Source organism: Rutilus rutilus (assembly GCF_951802725.1).
Source record: "Rutilus rutilus genome assembly, chromosome: 9".
In the NCBI taxonomy this organism is placed as follows: Eukaryota; Metazoa; Chordata; class Actinopteri; order Cypriniformes; family Leuciscidae; genus Rutilus; species Rutilus rutilus.
The window spans coordinates 21,064,347-21,084,122 of NC_140223.1; the positions used below are offsets into that span (position 1 = coordinate 21,064,347).

General features: G+C 36.7%; 1 protein-coding gene across 1 annotated transcript in view; it reads right to left on the reverse strand.

Moving 5' to 3' along the window:
- Positions 1 to 881: 881 nt before the first annotated feature.
- The window catches only part of rpa1 (replication protein A1), a 44,851-nt gene continuing 25,956 nt past the window's right edge, over positions 882 to 19,776 (reverse strand). The window contains exons 14-17 of the mRNA XM_084419045.1: positions 10,971 to 11,147; positions 10,286 to 10,393; positions 9,880 to 9,966; positions 882 to 1,514 (exon numbers count right to left, since the gene is read on the reverse strand). Of these exons, the coding sequence (XP_084275171.1) occupies positions 1,410 to 1,514; positions 9,880 to 9,966; positions 10,286 to 10,393; positions 10,971 to 11,147 (477 nt within the window). The 3' untranslated portion in view covers positions 882 to 1,409. The remainder of the gene's footprint in view (positions 1,515 to 9,879; positions 9,967 to 10,285; positions 10,394 to 10,970; positions 11,148 to 19,776) is intronic.

The following is a 19,776-nucleotide window of genomic DNA, read 5'->3' on the forward strand; positions in this document are numbered from 1 at the left end:
TGGAAATATTCATAATATTGACTAAAGTGAGTTCAATATCACATAAAAAAAAAAGAGAAATTAAGCCATATTTTAATGCTGTTCTTAATAGCCAGGGGCAAACTTAGAGGCGCAGACTTGCACCGTGTGCGCCCGCCTCCATCCCAAGCCTGGACTTGCCCTGAGGCTTAAACAAAATACATATCACTCATTATGTCTCTATGCCTCACGAAAACTTAGTTGCATTAATACGAAGCATTAAGTGATGCTATGGATGTAGTTTTCACTCAAATGTCTTTAAAAAGTGCGCAAGTCGCCGTGACACTTGCTACTCTCCTTGCGCAGATTGTTACACGTGAATAACAGGAATGAATATGAGCGGGCCTTAGTATTCACAAACAGATTTGTCAACTAGACCTTAAGAACAGGAATAATACCACTAAAAACCACAAATCACAGCAGGCTGGTGAAGGATGTGCCAAGGTGAGGTGACGAAAAAAAAAAAAGGATAAAAGGAAAACAGGCTGTTTGGCCTTCACGTAGGATACAACACAGTATCTCTGATGTTAACAGTGTGCCAGAACGATGTTTATGTTGTGTTGTTTGCTGCTGGGGGATTTCACCAGACAGCTATAGACAGAAACAGTTTTAAGGGGCCTTTTTGGAGATGTTGGGGGGGGGGGGGGGGGGTTGTAAAGCGCAGCTCATATAGAAGTCACTTTCAAAACAAGTGGCTTTCTGTTGGCAAATGCATGGGAAGATAGTTAGCCTGTGCGCAAAATTCACAATAGCGTGGATACCCTGAAAATTCACAAACGGTAAATGTGACTGCACATTTAAGCTCCCAACCCATTTTATGAAGCAGAAAATTCAGAACGTAAAATAAAGCCACAAAAATAGACTCGAGACCACAAACAGCTTTATTACTTGTACAACAGAATTAGCAGAGACATAGTGTCTCTATATAAATACAGTGTGTGCATTGTAAGCACACGAGTATGAATAGGCTTATCAAGGTTCTGCAGGTTTGGTCCAGGCATTCTTACACAAAACAGGGTTTGTACTTTTCTCTAGCCAACCTAAGATCACAGCAGCTGACCTCTGAATGTACACTGATCTATAATTCTCCAAACTCCAAGTCCCCTAGAGTCCCGCCTCTACTTTATCACAAACCGCATCAGCATTTAAACTTTAGAGCCTTTTCAATCAGTCAATTCTGGGGGACAACTGCACAAACTAATCTGGTCCTGCAGCATTTAAAATAAAATGAAATAAGTTTTTTTTTGTGAAATTAATGGCAGAAATACAAAATGGGGAAAAACAGCAGCAGAAAAGAAAAAGAAAAATATTAGTACACACGATACTGTAAGAAACTCAAAAAAGCCACACAATGGCTGTGGAATTTGTTATATGTAACTATGGCAGCTCTTCTACTGTGGAGCCATCTTCCTTATGTTGATGATCAGCCGTTTGCTGTATTCTCGGTGGTCCACAGGCTTGGCATCCACCACTGTCACTTTAATGCGAGATTCATCCTATGAAGACAAAACAAAAGGGATTACAATCCATGTCCCCAAATTTTCCAACTCAATCCCATCCAAGAGTAGTTGTAAGTTTTTCGAGTTTTTCAAGCAATTTAAAACCATCATGTTGAACAGTGTGCATCTGAAGTGTCTCAGCTGAAGGAAATAATCCATTATTTATCAGTTTTAATATATGTGATGCGATCTGGGAAAACCCACCACATGGTGAAATTTTACCTATTACAGGTTTTGACATCATATGGAAGCTGGTATCAAACCCTTTCCAAATCTGGTTTTATTTTTATCATAGCTTGTTGGTAGCAAAAGTTATGTTTATCTGAATTCGGCCGATCGCTATGATTTTCTGGAACGGAATTTTGAGAAAAACAGGTTTAAATAACTGTCACCGTCGGGACGCGATTGTTATAAAACTGCGTGACGTTATAGTTTAAACAGGCTTGGTGCGAAATGCGCACTAATACACATTCGCTGTACATGTTATCTGGTTTATTTTATAGGTAAACTATCTTTGTAGTGTTAAGAGACGGACAGGTGGATATACGGCGATTGGTTTTTTTTTTTTTTTCACCTCTGCCGGGCGTTAGAGAAAATGGTCGCATAGAATGCATTAGAGAAAGAGTATTTTCAGCTTGACACTATAAATCGCTGTTTTCCTGCACTAAACAAGGGGATTTTGCCAAGATATTTTCAGAGATAAGAGAAAAGATGTTATAGAATAATAATTTAATGAAAAAAAAAATTGACAAAAAAACTGACATTCAAACTATTTTTGAATTTACTGAAAACGGCCCAGCGCGACATCCGACGGGTTTTCCTAGATCACATCACATATAGGCCAAAATTTCTTATCGGCTGATAACAATAACATTAAAATTGAACATATATCGGCCGATACCGATATATCCTGCATCCCTAATATTGAGTATCTGCAAATACAGAGTCCTGATCCGATACTTGTATTTTCTCAGTGCTTGGTGTACACTTCAATAATACACAGGGATGTGCAGAGAGTTTCTCAGGGGTAGGGGCTCAAATGTAAAAAAGGGCCATCTATCACTATGGAGTCATTTCAATATAACAATTATTACTACAGTAATTATATTTAAAGGTCTATATTATTCTAATAATAAGATACTACTCCATCCATCCATCCATCCATCCATCCATCCAAAGGTTTGGGGTCAGTAAGATTTTTAATGTTTTAAAAAGAAGTATCTTCTGCTCACCAAGGCTGTATTTATTTGATTAAAAATACAAAACAAAAACAGTAATATTGTGAAATATTATTCCAATTTAAAACAGCTGTTTTCTACAGTAAAGTGTAATTTATTCCTGTGATCAAAGCTGAAATTTCAGCATCATTACTCCAGTCTTCAGTGTCACATGATCCTTCAGAAATCATTCTAATGATGATTTGATGCTCAAGAAACATTTATGATTATTATCAATGTTGAAAACAGTTATTTACATTTTTATTTCATGATGCTATGATGAATAGAAAGTTCAAAAGAACAGCATTTATCTGAAATCTAAAGCTTTTGTAACATTAAACACTACCCTTCAAAAGTTTGGGGTCAATAAGAATTTTAGTTTTATTTTTGGGGGAAAGAAATAAAATAAATCAATACTTTTATTCATCGAGGATGAGTTAAACTGATCAAAAGTTACAGTAAAGACATTTATAATGTTAGAAAATATTCTATTTTAAATAAATGCTGTTCTTTTGAACTTTCTATTCAAAACCTACATCAAATCATCATATTAGAATGATTTCTGAAGGATCATGTGACACTGAAGACTGGAGTAATGATGCTGAAGATTCAGCTTTGATCACAGGAATAAATTACAGTTTAAAATATATTAAAATAGAAAAGTCATTTTAAATTGTCATAATATTTCACAATATTACAGGGGTTTTTTTTATTGTTTTTTTATTAAACAAATGCAGCCTTGGTGAGCAGAAGATACTTCTTTTAAAAACATTTTAAAAAAATCTCACTGACCCCAATCTTTTGAACAGTAGTATATATATATATATATATATATATATATATACACTGTAATTGGTAGATGGTAAACATTTTACGATGTAGACATTGTAAACACCGTGTGGTCACAATTGTGAATAATATGAGACCACTGATATAAACTTATAGTAATTTCTTCGAGCAATAAGCAAAATTGCTAATATAAAAAAATTAAAAAAAAGTGAATTTAAAGTTAGAAAGCATGAAGCTCACGTTGCCAGAATGCCAGTCTGTCAGCCAATGGCTGCACGACACCTGCATGACAGCTGGCGTAAAATAAATTATCTGGCTTAATATAGCCGAAACGGCTCACTTAAATAAATGCTTAATCTGCCCCGATACCAATCCTTGAGATTGGCTCGGAACATACCTAGTTGTAAGCTCTCTCAAGGGAGCAAATGTTTTCAGTCTGAATATGATTTATGAAGCAAGTAGAAAAAGCTGAGATTTACCTGTAAATAGACTACACTTTTGCAAGAATGATGAGCATCTCCTAACAACCCCTGTGGAAATTCCTATCACCATTTGTTTAACCTAAAAACCTATTTAGCCGCAACTGCAGGCATTAAACATCTTTAAATGTGATATTGGCTCAGAGACAGAGAGGGCAGACTAAAAGCAAATCTGCCATACATTAATAAGCTTTAATAAACTCATTCTCATTAAAACCCATAGGATACAAAAATAATCAAATTATATGAACATGAATAAGAATTTTGTTGTTTTGGCATTGCAGAACTAGGGTTAGCACAATCTTTATTGCTGAAAGCAGATGATGGGCAAAAATACAATCCACTGCCTGTATTTTAGCAATCTAAAAGTAGTCATTCGTAGATTTAAACTTCCTTCTTGAGTCCTTGATTACACGAAACCCAACCAACGATATTAGGGCTGGGTATTTGCAAGGGCCTCACGATTCGATACATATCGCAATACATCTGTCATGATATATTGCGATACGATACATATTATGAATACTTAAAAAAAAAAAAAAAAAAAGCTGAAAATACAACTTACTGTGTACCACCTGAGGTATTCTGGTATGTGTATCACATTATATTTATAACTCAGCAGGAAAATAAAAACTTCCATTCCAATTTATTAGCAAAGCTATTTGCATTGCACAGTGTCACTGCACAGTGAACACACTGAAATGTATGAAGTGCATAATGTGTCACTGAACACTTAACTAAAAATGTGGATGCCACAGTATTTGTAAAACTGAAGTAGTATGTTGTAAATAAATTAAGTGCATTAAGTAAACATTCATAAAACTGAAATAGTCAGTATGCTTAATATTCAACATTATTGATATGCCTGCATTGACACCATTTTATGAGAACTGAGCTGATCGATGACATCACTGTTTTCTCCAGAGCTGCTGTATAGATAAATTAACGAAATTAATAACGAATGATTTTTACAACCTAAATGAATCAAGTACTTCAAGAGCTAACGTTACTGTAAAGCCTAAACAAATGTTTCATTATTTTCTGCAAGCTGGAGGCGCTCTTATATCACCATGCTCGCTCCTGCTTACTTCTGAGACATTGGCCGTATGAATGTATATGACGGGCAACTGTTAGCGTTGTAGACAGTGAGTCAGCGATCTACAGGAACTGAGGAGGTTGTTTGACACAGAGAGATTTCATTAAATGTTAACGGCATTTTAAATCCATTTAAAACAGGACTTTGTTATTAAAAGTATCGATACTATAGGTTGGAATATCGATACACTATGGTGAAAAAAAATATTGCAAAAGTAAGCTGTATCCATATTATTGCTCAGCTCTAAACCATATACACTCCTGCCTCAAGCCACTGACTGAATATTTTTAAGAGATGAACTCTGGTCATATCTTCCCAGAAACCTTACCAGACAGACATTCCTATGCAAATCCACACGATGAAGACTGGATCCAGAGGCAGGAAAATACTAAATACTATTTTGGGGTCATGTGGGTTCACTGGTTTCATTTACTAATTCCATAATAATAACAACAACAAGAATTGTCATCATCATCACCATCCACCCCACACAAGAGTCATTTTTATATAATTTTTTGGTAACACTTTACAATAAGGGTCATTAGTTAACATTAGTTAATGAATTGCGTAACATGAACTAACCATGAGCAATACATTTGTTACTGTATTTGTTAATCTTTGTTAACATTAGTTAATAAAAATACAGCTGTTCATTGTTAGTTCACAGTGCATTAACTAATGTTAACAAGATTTTAATATAGTAGTAAATGAAATTAACAAAGATTAATAAAGGCTGTATATGTGCAGTTAACTAATGAAGTTAACTAATGTTAACAAACGAACCTTATTGTAGTGTTACCAATTTTTTAATTATACATTGATATTGATTAATAATTTCCACAAATTTTCCAGGTTTGATAGTTCAATCCAGGTTTGTAATACTCCAAACAAACTCATGTCTGTATCTGGAGAAACTCCTAAATCGGATAAAATCCATATTTTTTATACACCCAAGTTAAAGGTGACCTTCACAAGTGCTGACTTTGGCCTTGTATTCTGATTTTATTACCTGAACACGCAATTTTACGATCTCCAGCAATGTGATGGCTGGAAATTTGGATACTGATACAGCATTTCAGACGCATACTAATTTCCCTGCAGAATAATAAATCGCATTACACAAAGACTGACTGCAGTTCCGCTATATGTCTAACTCGATTAAAGAAATAAGCTAGCCAATTTAAGACTATACATTATATGTAGCGAATATGGAATGTTAAAATTAAGTTGATTTGAAATTTGAAAAGTAACATGAATATCAACTCAGATTAATCAGAAGGAAAAAAAGGTGATGGAAAAGAAAATAGCCCTGAGATGTTCTTTGCATTGGGTTTTGTGACCAGGTGTGTTTGAGGAAGGCAAATGAAGTAGGTGGGGGTTTTGGCTTCAGGTTCACAGAAACAACACAAACATCCTTAATATTCACAGCTAATCTGTCGATGGAGTTCTTACACAAATCTCGTGTAGTACGTCATGCGGAGAAAGAACAAGGCACAGAGCAATTTTCATCAGCAGCGCTGTGATGGACGGGGTGGCAGAGATGCTGTGTCAATTTCCATAAATCTCAATCACATCAAAGGTGCGAAAAACATGGTGATATACACATTTAGTTGAACTTCAAAAAGATTCCTTCCACCCTGATCACTCTGCAATTTTTGCAAATATTTTTGGCTTGAAAATAACAATGAAAATAGAAAGAGATACAGCATGAGTCTTCAACATTTTTCAGGCCAAGGACCCCATTGGTGAAGAGAGATGGAGCAGTTTGTAACAGTATGCACCAATATGAACATTTTGGCCGATACCAAAAATTCTTTATATTTGAAAGCCGATATCCGATATATTGGCTGATAAATCTAAATTTTGATATCATTTTTTGAGAGTCTGATAACGAAAACAAAAGGCTTACCATTAAAAGCCATGTCGCAAGCACTTCAATAAACCAAACATATACAATACAGTTGCCTAGATTGAACTAGTGTAAGATTCCTTAACTTAAAAGTTGAAAAAAATATATATAATAATAATAAAAAAAAATCTATTGCCTTATAAAAAAATTAAACAATGCAAACACATGATAGGAAAACACGTATAAAGAATACAAATGCATTTGCCATGGATAAATAAAATGGAATAGCCTAGGCACGGACAATAATGACATTATTTTAATTAAACCATATTGATGATGAAAAAAATATGAGAAAAAAAGTGTTAGTTAATACATCAATATTTTTTGAAAAAGAAACATCTAAAATTAATATTACCGTTTTAAATAACAGCATTGCTGTTTGAGCTGCGCTGAAGTACTGAAGTGCTGTTAGAGGGTTAATTAACTCAAAACGCATCAGATATTTATAAAACAAACATAAAATCTTAAGATACATGCTAGTCAGAATGTGTAATTCTTGATGTGGATGCACTCTTCCCGTAACAACCCACTGTATGCAAACTTAACCCAAATAATTTACGTGGTGATGTTTAAGCTGCATTCGCTGAAGCTAAAGATGGTCATGCTTTACTACCGCATGAATTAACCTTACCAAACACATCCTATATGAGATCAGATATAATTTATCGTCGCTGTCGGGAGGAATCCTTGCATCTCCAAAACCGTTATTTTTCAGGAAATTAAAAAACGGCATTTTTTTTAGTTATTAAACATTGTATCGTTAAAGTTGGATTTTTACCTTATATTGCTATCATATACTGTTGTGTACCAACATTAATACAACATTTCCCCAAAATTATGTTTAATCTGAGATACAAGATTTATGACTTGGGAGCAGGGAGATACGAGGTTACGCTGTCATTGATAAGAATGGTACGGACACAGACGTCGTTGCTGCCAGCAGTGTTCATCAAAGTCTGCGGTCGCGTTGAGTCTTTTGACAAGAGACAAGGCTTTAAGAGTTAATCAAAGCTAATGATTGTGGTTACATACATCTTCCTAAACTCTATTTTAAACGTTTAAGAGCTATGAGTGATGCAATAAAACGATAAACCGACTAGGCTGTCTAATAGGCGGAAATTAATCTGCACGCAAACAAAGTCGGCGGTCGCGTTGAGCCTTTTGACAACAGAAAAGGCTTCAATAGTTAACCAAAGCTAACGATTGTGGTTACATACATCTTCCTAAACTCCATTTTAAAGGTTTAAGAGCTATAAGTGATGCAAAACAAAAAACGATGAGCTGACTAGGCTGTCTAATAGGCGGAAATTAGCCTAATCTGCACGCAAACTTACCTTCGTGGCTCACGGGCTTCATTCTGCACCGAAGCATTACAACTATCGATTTTTAACAAAACAGGCCTACTCAAATGTATGTAACTATTTTCACTTGTTACTGTCTAAAAAACAGACAGAGTTATCCAAAGATAGGCTTACTTGGCGCCAGTAGACAGCCCTTTTTTCTCCCATAAATAAAAACCTTGCTACTTGGGGTATTTTACATGCACAGTGCCAACTTCGAGTCAGTAAAATAATAATAAAAACAATAATTTAATGGTGGTATCCAAAACATTTAATTCAATTCAAGTATTAATATTATATACATTTTAAAACTTCAATGCACATGTATAATAAGCCTAGTAATAATGAGCCTAGTAATAAGTAGATATTTAAAATGCATCAATAACTGATATCATAGTTTAACACAGATAAAATCATAGTTACGGCTTGCTTTACGTGTTGCTCGATGAGGATTTCTTAATCGTTGCGACTTTTAATCTCGAGGAGACAAAATGCCGCAGAGGTGAAGAAGAGGTGGAGTTACGAGACTTCTCAGACAGTTGAAGTGTCCAATGGAGTTAAGAGATTTGCTCTCAAGCTATTTTCAACACTTTAGATTGGTTAATAATTAGTAAAAATAACAGACCCACGTGGGGACTGACCAATAGCATCGATTTGTGAAAAAATATGAAATGGACAAAATTTTGACATAGGAGGTTTCCACCCGACAGCGACGTTATGTAACTTATATGGTAGGCTTGTGCTGCAGGTGTTGAACTTAACTGTATTATCCTTTTCAGAGTGATTCCAATAATATTTTAAGCAATTCAAAACCAGAACAGTGCATATCTGAAGTGATTCAGCTGAAGAAAATAATCCATTATTTATCGGTTTAATATATCGTCCCAGTTTTCTTATAGGGTTGCTAACATTAAAAATGAACATGTATCGGCCAATACCCATATGGTGGCCGATCTATTGTGCATCCCTAAATAACATGCATATATTTACGTGCATTACTTTTCGAAAGTTTTAAAAGAAGTCTCTTATGCTCACCAAGGCATTCATTTGATTAGAAATATAGTAGTATTTTGTCAAATAAAACTGTATATTTATATTTTAATGTAAGTCCTTCAGAAATCATTTTAATATGTAGATTTGGTGTAATAGAAACAATTCTTATTATCAATGGTTTTGCAGGATTCTCTGAATAGAAAGTTTTTCTTAAAAAAAAACTAGACTTTGTTTTTCAAAAAAAAAGAAACGGGCTAAAAAATAGAAATCTTTTCTAAAACATTATGAAAGTACGGTACTACTGTCACTGAATGCGTCTTTTCTATATACAATGATGACTTCATATTGAAATAGTTATATTTATTTTTACTTAATACATTTTAAAGTTTGAGGGACACTGAAACATGTGACAACTTTTTTGGTTATTTTTTTCCTTAAAATATTAGTATTAGGTCAAACTGTAATTGGCCAACACCCAGCTGTACCTATATAGACAACTTGCTGAAGGCCCCTGAGATGTTTTTATCAGTTAAACTTACATTGTAGGTCTCCAGCTTCACTCGGTTCCGGAAGACAAAAGTATTGAAGTTTGCATGCTGAAAGACCTCGTCAAATGCAGCTTCGTTCTGTAAAAGCAAGGCAAGACAATATTACAAGAGGCTTATAAACAAAACATTTTAAAAGAACAATTTTTGTCTTTTAATATAGAGCACTCTATGAGAGATTGGATAAACCTCTCAGAGTAAGATCTCGTTAAAAATCCTTGGGCTTGAATGCCTATCCTAAACGCACCACAAAAAGAACTCCAAATTGATACAGAATGTGGTGCTCTTCAGTGTCTCAAGGCCAATCCTCAAGGCCACACTTTCATGTACCACACGGATGGAAAACATAAAAAAAAAAAATAAAATAAGAGTGAGAAGCAGGCAGAAAGAAGAAACTCACCGAGTCCTTGAGTTGGCCGAGATAACTTGAGTTTTGGCCCAGAAGGGTCTCAGCACTTTCCTGAAAGCAAGTCACCCATTGGTTGTCTCCAAAATCAGCGACATTGGCCTGACAAAGAATGAGAGCACAATTAATAAAAAGCACAAAAGAATGAATTCACGCCTAATTCCTTAGAAAGTCATTCAACATTCAACAACAAATCAGTAGATTTGGCAGTGAGATTCAGAGAAGTGAGACAGGCCCTTAACATCAGATAAGGGCAACAACAACAGAAAATTGACTTTTCAACATGTCTGGATGCTGGAACCAAATAGAGCTTAAATGGAGTTATGACATTAAAATTCTATTTTTAAAACATTTTTGGCTGCAGACCAGTAGTAAGGATTTATTTATTTGCCCATTCCTGCCCTGTCCAAGATGCAGCTTTAAATACAAAAAGGAGCAATTAACAAAACACTGAGCTGATTAACAGCAAACCAGAAATAAAGTGGGCTCAAATGAGCGATGCATTTAGATCAGGAAAATAGCAAACTCTGCTACCATTCATTTCAGAAATGACTATTTTCAGAGAGCATAAAGAGGATGGCAGAGATATTTATTTTATAGGAAAACCAGAGAATACTGACTGGAGGAGCTCTATGTATTTTTTCAGAAGGGGCAAAAGAGCCAAGGGCAAGTCCCTTACCGAGAGCATGAGGCGATATTTGAAGTCTGGAAACTCTTTGTCGCATTTCTCACAGCGGTACATGCCATTCTGCTGGTCCACCACCTTCTTGTTGCAGTCTTTACTGGGACAGGCCTGATACAAGCAGTTCTCTTTTCGGATGTAGACTATGGTGGCGATGCAAGAGAAATAATCAGCCTGGGAAAAGAGAGTAGACATCACAATTTAAGTTCAGGGTTCTTGCAGGTTTCAGTAAGTCAAATTTAAGACCTTTTTAAGACATTTTAAGACCATAAAGATTGAAATTTAAGACCTACATCTTAAAAAAAAAAAACATTGCCAAAAAAATATTCAAATCAAATAATAAATTTTATTTAAATGAATTCAGTAATTGAAAAAGCATTAATTTAATTTACAGATAAAGCAATCACATTAGTGACCTTCCACACCCAACAATGTGTGTCAGAAAAAAACTGAATCAGATATAAAAAAAATGATAGAAAATTGTACTTTGCATATTATACTGTAAAAAACACATAATTAGTTGATTTTAGTTGATCATAGTTGATCATAACTAGAGATGAAATGGCATGAACATTTCATTTCATGATTATAGTGACAAAAATTATCACGGTTATCACAGAATCCTGTTCAAAAAGTACTAATACTACACAATGAAATCAATTCACCAATTTTATGTCGAAAACCAGCAAATAACAAATAAAATTAGCATCAATATGCACTTTTTGTTTACATAAACATTCAAATAATTAATACTATTAAAAATGATAGCCAGATTTTAAAAGTGTCTTGCAACATGTTATATATGAACATGTACAAGTTCAAATAAAGTTTTGACAAAAAAGGTTTTTATAAAAAGACAAACCTCAGAGATTTCTGACTTTAAATCATTTTTTATAAAAAAGAATGAGTCAAAAAAGATAAATTACTGACATTTACAATGCACTTTAGCTTATCTTTTATTATAAATAGTCAAATTCAGTCCAATTTTCCCGTGGCGTCTGTCGTTGCTATGCAACCATGCCACAATGACAGAAGTTTTAGTGGCTAATGGATTTCCACCACCGAAAAACGCTTGTTGTAGCTCTGCTACAAGATTTATTTACGGAGAAGAGAAAACACCCGTAGTGTTTGGGTGCACCCCCATCCTTCCTGTTAACTGAGCTTTCAATGTTGTTACGGAAAGGGCAAAGCTGATTGGTTGGTTCTTGTCACATGACCTGCGGTGCGTTTGCGGCATTCTGAAGAATTGAGATTTTTTATCTCGCTGTGCCTGGAAAAAACGAGCGCGTCGCTTCAATTATGAGCGCGCTTACCACGCGCCTACATTTGAACGAACTTGAGCGCGCAAAAGACGCGATATGTGAACGGCCTGTTGGCGAGCTACCTCAAATCAGGCCACGAGCTACTGGTAGCTCGCGAGCGACGTGTTGGAGACCCCTGCTCTAGAGCTCTGCTTTGTAGGCTACGACTCAATACTTTTTTGCTACTTTGTAATAACTTTCTGCGGCCAGCGTTTCTGGAAAAGAACGAGGGTAAACCTTTTTTAGACCTGACTAAATGAAATTTAAGACCGCGGATGAAAATCTGGCCGTTTTTTAAGACGTTTTAAGGCCTTAAATTTAAAGTTCAGAATTTTAGACTTTAAGACTTTAAGACCCCACGGGAACCCTGAAGTTTATAGGATTTTTTTTTTATAGAAGCGTAAAAGGAGACATTAGTACTGTTTCTACAACAAAGCTGATTCTATTAAACACAGTAGCAATTTATTACTATTTTGCACATAACGAATAGTAAAAGACAGAAGGTATGTCTAAACGTTTGACTGGTAATGTATTAAATCTTTAAAGTTTTAGTGATATATGCAGGACTTAATAATATACATTAAGGACATAACATGATAGAGTTTACAAAATAAAAATAAAATGCAACCTAGTTGCAAAATGGGCCAAGTAGAAAGGCATATAAAAACACTAGTTACATTAATATATAGACTTTTAAAAGTGGGATATGTAAAGCAGACCATAATGTATAAACATAAAAAGGGCTTCTGAACAGGACTGGAGGCAGAAAGAAAAGAACAGCCGTAGAGCACCTGGAGGGAAGGTCAAAGGCTCTGCGCTAAATGTATGCAGAAGAGACAATAGGAGGACAGGAAGTTCAGAGCCATTGGGGCTGAAGATGAAATTGGAGAAAGCAATACTAGGAATTATTTTGTGCAGTTGGCACTTTCACTGAATACGGTACACTTTGGTGTCCCAATGACTTTTCTGAAAGCCTTAGAGGCAAAAAACACCATGTTTTTGTTGTGACAACTATTAGATGAGCCCTTATCTAACAAAAATAACAGCATAAAAGTTTAGCATGAGACGATTTGTAATGTTTTCAAACATTTAGTCATTGTAAGAAAAAAAAAAAATCAAATACTTGCTCTCTTTAATATTTGGGAAATATGTTTATCAACAACTACAAACCAACATTTGGTCCTAAACATGATAACCCCCCTACTGATAGCTTAACGGGTAAAAAGGTTAGAAAATGTGAACACCGAAAATAAAATCGCCATTTTAGGCCCTATTCTGTAGCCTTTTCATGGAAAGTACCTCATCTAGCAAAGTAGATGGAGGGTGAGAAGAAAAAGGAGGTGAAACAAAGTCTTAAAGAATCAGCTAAGGGCACCTTACTATTTTATACACATCGCACATTAAGAAAAAAAGATGGAGGACAGGCACAGGAGACTGCAGATTACAAGGTGAAAAAGGGGTCAGCGTCTGGACCTGAGCATGACTCTGCTCGTCACAAGGCTCTGGAGAAACACATTAAATCAATTTTCCTACACACACAGCACCCATGTTTACCCTGGTGACAACGGTGCTGATGAGAGCATTAAGATAAAATCCCACTGCAATGACCTACAAAGAGCTCAAGAAACATTGCTCAGAAACTCAGGTCTTGATTCATATTTCTGCAGTAAAACTGACTCTTTAATGAAATGCAAAAAAAAGGGCACTTTGCCTTTCCGCGGACTGAGAATTCAGCTCGCAGTGGATTTATCATCTCTCTTTAGACCATAATCTATACAGAGCCTCTGGCAAAGTCTTAACCCCATATTTTCTAAGGAAATGGGATACAAAAGCAACAACAAATGGCAAAAACGTGTTACTACTGTAATTGATTTCTCTTCTAACAGGTTTAAAGCTGACCACCCAGTTGTTTCGCTTTGAGAATTCAACCCCAATTAACTTCTCAAAGGGCTAGAATTGATATTCCATGTCACGTCAAATAAATAAAAAGCCTCTCAGAAAATGTGAACGACAAAGGCAGAAAGCATAGAGAAAAAAAGGCTTGAAATTCAATAAGTGAAATATCATTGTAAATTACTGTCATGTCACTTAGTGACAAAAAAAAATACCTCAAACATTTCTGCCTCTCTGAAATACAATAATTAATCCAGTAAATTCCTATGTAATTATTGTCACATTTGTTTGGTAGATGAATGGGTCCTCACAGAGAAGAACATTATTTCTAGTTTGCTGTCAATGTGGCTGACAATTTCACTTATTTTATACGAGATAGAGTTGCTGTTTGTGAAGTCAGAGCAAAAAGAAATTTGTTTAATCTATCAGCACAGAAGGAAAAATGCATATGTACCATTAACTGAATCAAACATCATGAAAACCTTTTGCTTCCTATATATACACTGCTCAAAAAAATTAAGGGAACACTTAAACAACACAATGTAACTCCAAGTCAATCACACTTCTGTGAAATCAAACTGTCCACTTAGGAAGCAACACTGATTGACAATCAATTTCACATGCTGTTGTGCGAATGGAATAGACGACCGGTGGAAATTATAGGCAATTAGCAAGACACCCCCAATAAAGGAGTGGTTCTGCAGGTGGTGACCACAGACCACTTCTCAGTTCCTATGCTTTCTGGCTGATGTTTTGGTCACTTTTGAATGCTGGCGGTGCTTTCACTCTAGTGGTAGCATGAGATGGAGTCTACAACCCACACAAGTGGCTCAGGTAATGCAGCTCATCCAGAATGGCACATCAATGCGAGCTGTGGCAAGAAGGTTTGCTGTGTCTGTCAGGATAGTGTCCAGAGCATGGAGGCGCTACCAGGAGACAGGCCAGTACATCAGGAGACGTGGAGGAGGCCGTAGGAGGGCAACAACCCAGCAGCAGGACCACTACCTCCGCCTTTTTGCAAGGAGGAGCAGGAGGAACACTGCCAGAGCCCTGCAAAATGACCTCCAGTAGGCCACAAATATGCATGTGTCTGCTCAGACGGTCAGAAACAGACTCCATGAGGGTGGTATGAGGGCCCGACGTCCACAGGTGGGGGTTGTGCTTACAGCCCAACACCGTGCAGGACGTTTGGCATTTGCCAGAGAACACCAAGAATTGGCAAATTCGCCACTGGCGCCCTGTGCTCTTCACAGATGAAAGCAGGCAGCAGAACGTTGTCCATGGCGTCTCCAGACTCTGTCACGTCTGTCACATGTGCTCAGTGTGAACCTGCTTTCATCTGTGAAGAGCACAGGGCGCCAGTGGCGAATTTGCCAATCTTGGTGTTCTCTGGCAAATGCCAAACGTCCTGCACGGTGTTGGGCTGTAAGCACAACCCCCACCTGTGGACGTCGGGCCCTCATACCACCCTCATGGAGTCTGTTTCTGACCGTCTGAGCAGACACATGCACATTTGTGGCCTACTGGAGGTCATTTTGCAGGGCTCTGGCAGTGTTCCTCCTGCTCCTCCTTGCAAAAAGGCGGAGGTAGCGGTCCTGCTGCTGGGTTGTTGCCCTCCTACGGCTTCCTCCACATCTCCTGATGTACTGGCCTGTCTCCTGGTAGCGCCTCCATGCTCTGGACACTATCCTGACAGACACCGCAAACCTTCTTGCCACAGCTCGCATTGATGTGCCATTCTGGATGAGCTGCACTACCTGAGCCACTTGTGTGGGTTGTAGACTCCATCTCATGCTACCACTAGAGTGAAAGCACCGCCAGCATTCAAAAGTGACCAAAACATCAGCCAGAAAGCATAGGAACTGAGAAGTGGTCTGTGGTCACCACCTGCAGAACCACTCCTTTATTGGGGGTGTCTTGCTAATTGCCTATAATTTCCACCGGTCGTCTATTCCATTCGCACAACAGCATGTGAAATTGATTGTCAATCAGTGTTGCTTCCTAAGTGGACAGTTTGATTTCACAGAAGTGTGATTGACTTGGAGTTACATTGTGTTGTTTAAGTGTTCCCTTAATTTTTTTGAGCAGTGTATATATATATATTTTTTTTTTAAATACACTATTTTCAGTAAGAACCTGTTTTAAAGCTGCAGTCCACAACTTTTGTGTTCAAAATGTACAAAATTTATAAAAGCGAGTACATCATGAATCCATTTTCCAAACCGTGTTTTTTGTCTTATCCTGAGTCAGTACGGTACACTAATAATAAGTGTTTATATTCGGACTTTATGTTTTAGACTGGTACGGGTAGTACCACAGCGGAGTAGCCCAATACCTGCATGACTCGGCATAGACATAAACAGAGCGAAGCAGCTACAATGTTTTTCCGCAAGACGCATGGAGTTCTGTTTATTTACCGCTAGAGCAACAAAAGTTACGGACTGCAGCTTTAAATTCCCAATGTGATTTCCATACCTTTTAAACATTTTATTTCCACGATTTTTCCTGATTTTAGTTGATACTAGAAAAGAACGAAAAGGACAATGTCTTCATAAAGATTTGTCAAAGTACAATTCCTTGCTGATATATGAAATATTTAAAAAATGAATACGAAATAACCATGACTTCTCCAGGACTGGAAATCTATTTTCAAATTATTTTCAAATAACTTTGACAAGGAGTTGCATTATGGCAGCATGGGACAGAAAACTAGGACAAACTTTTTTCGAGGAATGTAGTTAATTACAAAGAACTGGCTGTGAGCTTTTAGCGACCTGACCTTGTGTCCCAACAGAGCAGAAAGGATGAGATCAGGGTGAAAACATGAGTGCATCTTATCTCCGAGAAGAAACTTTTATGAGGTTAACGCACGGGCCAGTGGTCCATCACAGCCAGGTATTTAAGTATGTATAGACTTTTAAAAAACATCCAGTGTCTCTGTGCTAAATCAAATACTTTTTCACAGTACAGAAAGCATACATCAGAGATTTACAATGATGAGAACACAGTCCTCCCATTTTTCACTCTCATCTGATTTTGAGACTTTCTGCGTATGACACCCCCCTCCCCTTTTCATTGATGTACTCTCTCTCTCTATAAGATAGTAATTTCTCCTTTTCTGGACATCCCCTCTTTAATATTGCCACTCAAACACAGATTAGAATCTCACATCATCCTTGACTAAATAAAAAACAACCTGCTATGTTCAACTCTTGTCTCAGGTATAAAAGAAATAGATCCTTGAAAACAAAACAATATGGCAATTGCCATCTCTTACAAAAAAAAAAAGTCATAGATATTAACTTAACATTACTAATAAACTCTCCAACCAAACAAGACCAAGTTAGGTAATACACAAATTAATATTTATTTAGTTTTAATAATTTAATTTAGAAAAATAAAGTTCAATTATTTCTAAATTAAAATTATTTTCCTGCGACATTCAAATTGGCATTTACAATTGTGAAATTTCTCTGGTACTGGTCTCATCCAAAACGTTGGTATCGTGACAACCATACTCCCACTTATGCCAATTTTTTTTAAACAGGCAGCAGACAAGGTCAGACTTATTATGCAGCTTATCTAGTATAATCTCTTAATTATTAGGCTCAGTAAATGGAGTCCTACTAATCTCCATTCTCTATCTCCAGCGCTGAATGAGAGTAATGCTTAAGCACACACCTTGGGAAAATGTGAAGGGCATTACAATGTGTGATTAATGAGCAAAGAAAAAAGTAACAGTGTAACTAAATGACTGCATCCCTGTGTCTTTTGTTTCAGAATATGCACCACGCAGGACAGACTGATTACTAACTAATAAGATGAACAGACAATTAAAGGGTCCCTATTATGGATTTTTGAAAATGACCTTTCATGTAGTGTGTAACATAGCTCTAAGTGAATGAAAACATCCTGCAAAGTTTTAAATCTGAAAGTGCACCGTATATAAAGTTATTGTCTTTCAAATGTAAGAGTCGACTGAGTCAATTAAATTAATCGTTTTTCAAACGAGTCATAAGCCGTTTCGTTGTGACGTCAAGACGAAACATTAGAATATTGCCCGCCCACTTATTGCATGCGCAGACATCAGGGAAAACTTGAACCTCAAACCAGCAGCTGATTCCTGTGGATACTGGAGAGCATCATGTTAAGACGACGGCGCTGTGCTCTATAATGTGAAGGTAAAGCCAGTTCTTTTTTCACTGCCCAAGGACGAGCATGTAAAGAATCAGTGGTTAAAGTTAATCTTTACCATGATATCACAGCAGTATAATCCTAAACTTTTGCTGTGTTCCCTTTATTTTACTGACGACTGCTTCTCAAATCTCAGAGTTTAATGCAGGATTCACAAACAGCTTGCTCTTGAAAGATGGTGTTCAAAAAATTTAGTTTTGAGTTGTATATTGTGTAGGTCTCCCGCTAACTGGCTAACTCATGTTATCACTGTCTTACTTAAATACTTCTGCTAATCAGCTGTGGGCCACGATTACCTAAAACTGTGTCTATAAATGCAGATTGTCTGTCGTTCTCACTACTTTGAGGAAATATTTGTTTTACCAACGTTTATGCTACATCAGATCATTCACTCTAGAGTTCGGCTAATGTATGCACTGTTATTGATACAGTTTCCACGTATTCACCGCAATATATTAGAAAAATAATTGGTTTGTTGATGGACATGCACTTGTTAATGCTGATGGTGAGGAATTACAGTTGCAACATCTCATATAAAGTACCTCAAACTGAGTAGTGCATCACTGAGAAACACTGAGTCCTGCTCAAATCGTCCTTGCGATGGAGGTTCGGGTTGAATAACAGTTCTTCTAATGTTTCATCATCGGACTCGCGCTAGCATTGATAGGGTAAAATCAACGTCATTGTTCGTTACTGTGTTAAGTTTACGGTGTAGGACGCCTCAGGACAAGCAGAGCTGACGTTATGGCAATGGGCGGTTTTGTTTTCGACACGCTGTACACGGTAGGCCAATCACAACAGACTGAGCTGTCTGGCCAATCAGAGCAGAGTATATCACGGAAAGGAGGGATTTAGAGAGATTGATTCATTTGACGAGTCGTTTGAGAGTCATTGAAAATGATGAAAGTGAATGATGTGCAAATGTATATTATGAGGAAATTAAACAGTTTTTTTTACCTTTGATGCATGTAAACATGTTGAAGGAGACTCCAAAACAACATTAGGAAACTTTAAAATAGCATAATAGGGGCCCTTTAAGGTGATGCTCTACAAGACACTTTAGAGGAATTCCTAAATAGGGTCATATTTGTGTCTTAACTATTTTGTTTTTGGCACCAAAAAATAATAATTGTGTTTTAATATGGCCATTTTGCACCCTCTAACTCAGTAGTTCTCAAAATGTGTGGTGCGGATGCTGCAGGGGGGGGGGGGGCGTGGGAGATCAGCAAAAAAAAAAAATCATATTTCATCCAAAGCATCACTGAAATGTTTGTTTTCAGATAAGTTCTGTATTATTATTCTCTTACTGTTATATGAAATAAAAACATTACAAAGTGAAACGGCAATTTTTTTTAAAGGTTTAAAGAGGGGCGCGACGAAAAAAGTTTGAGAACCACTGCTCTAACTGAACCCTA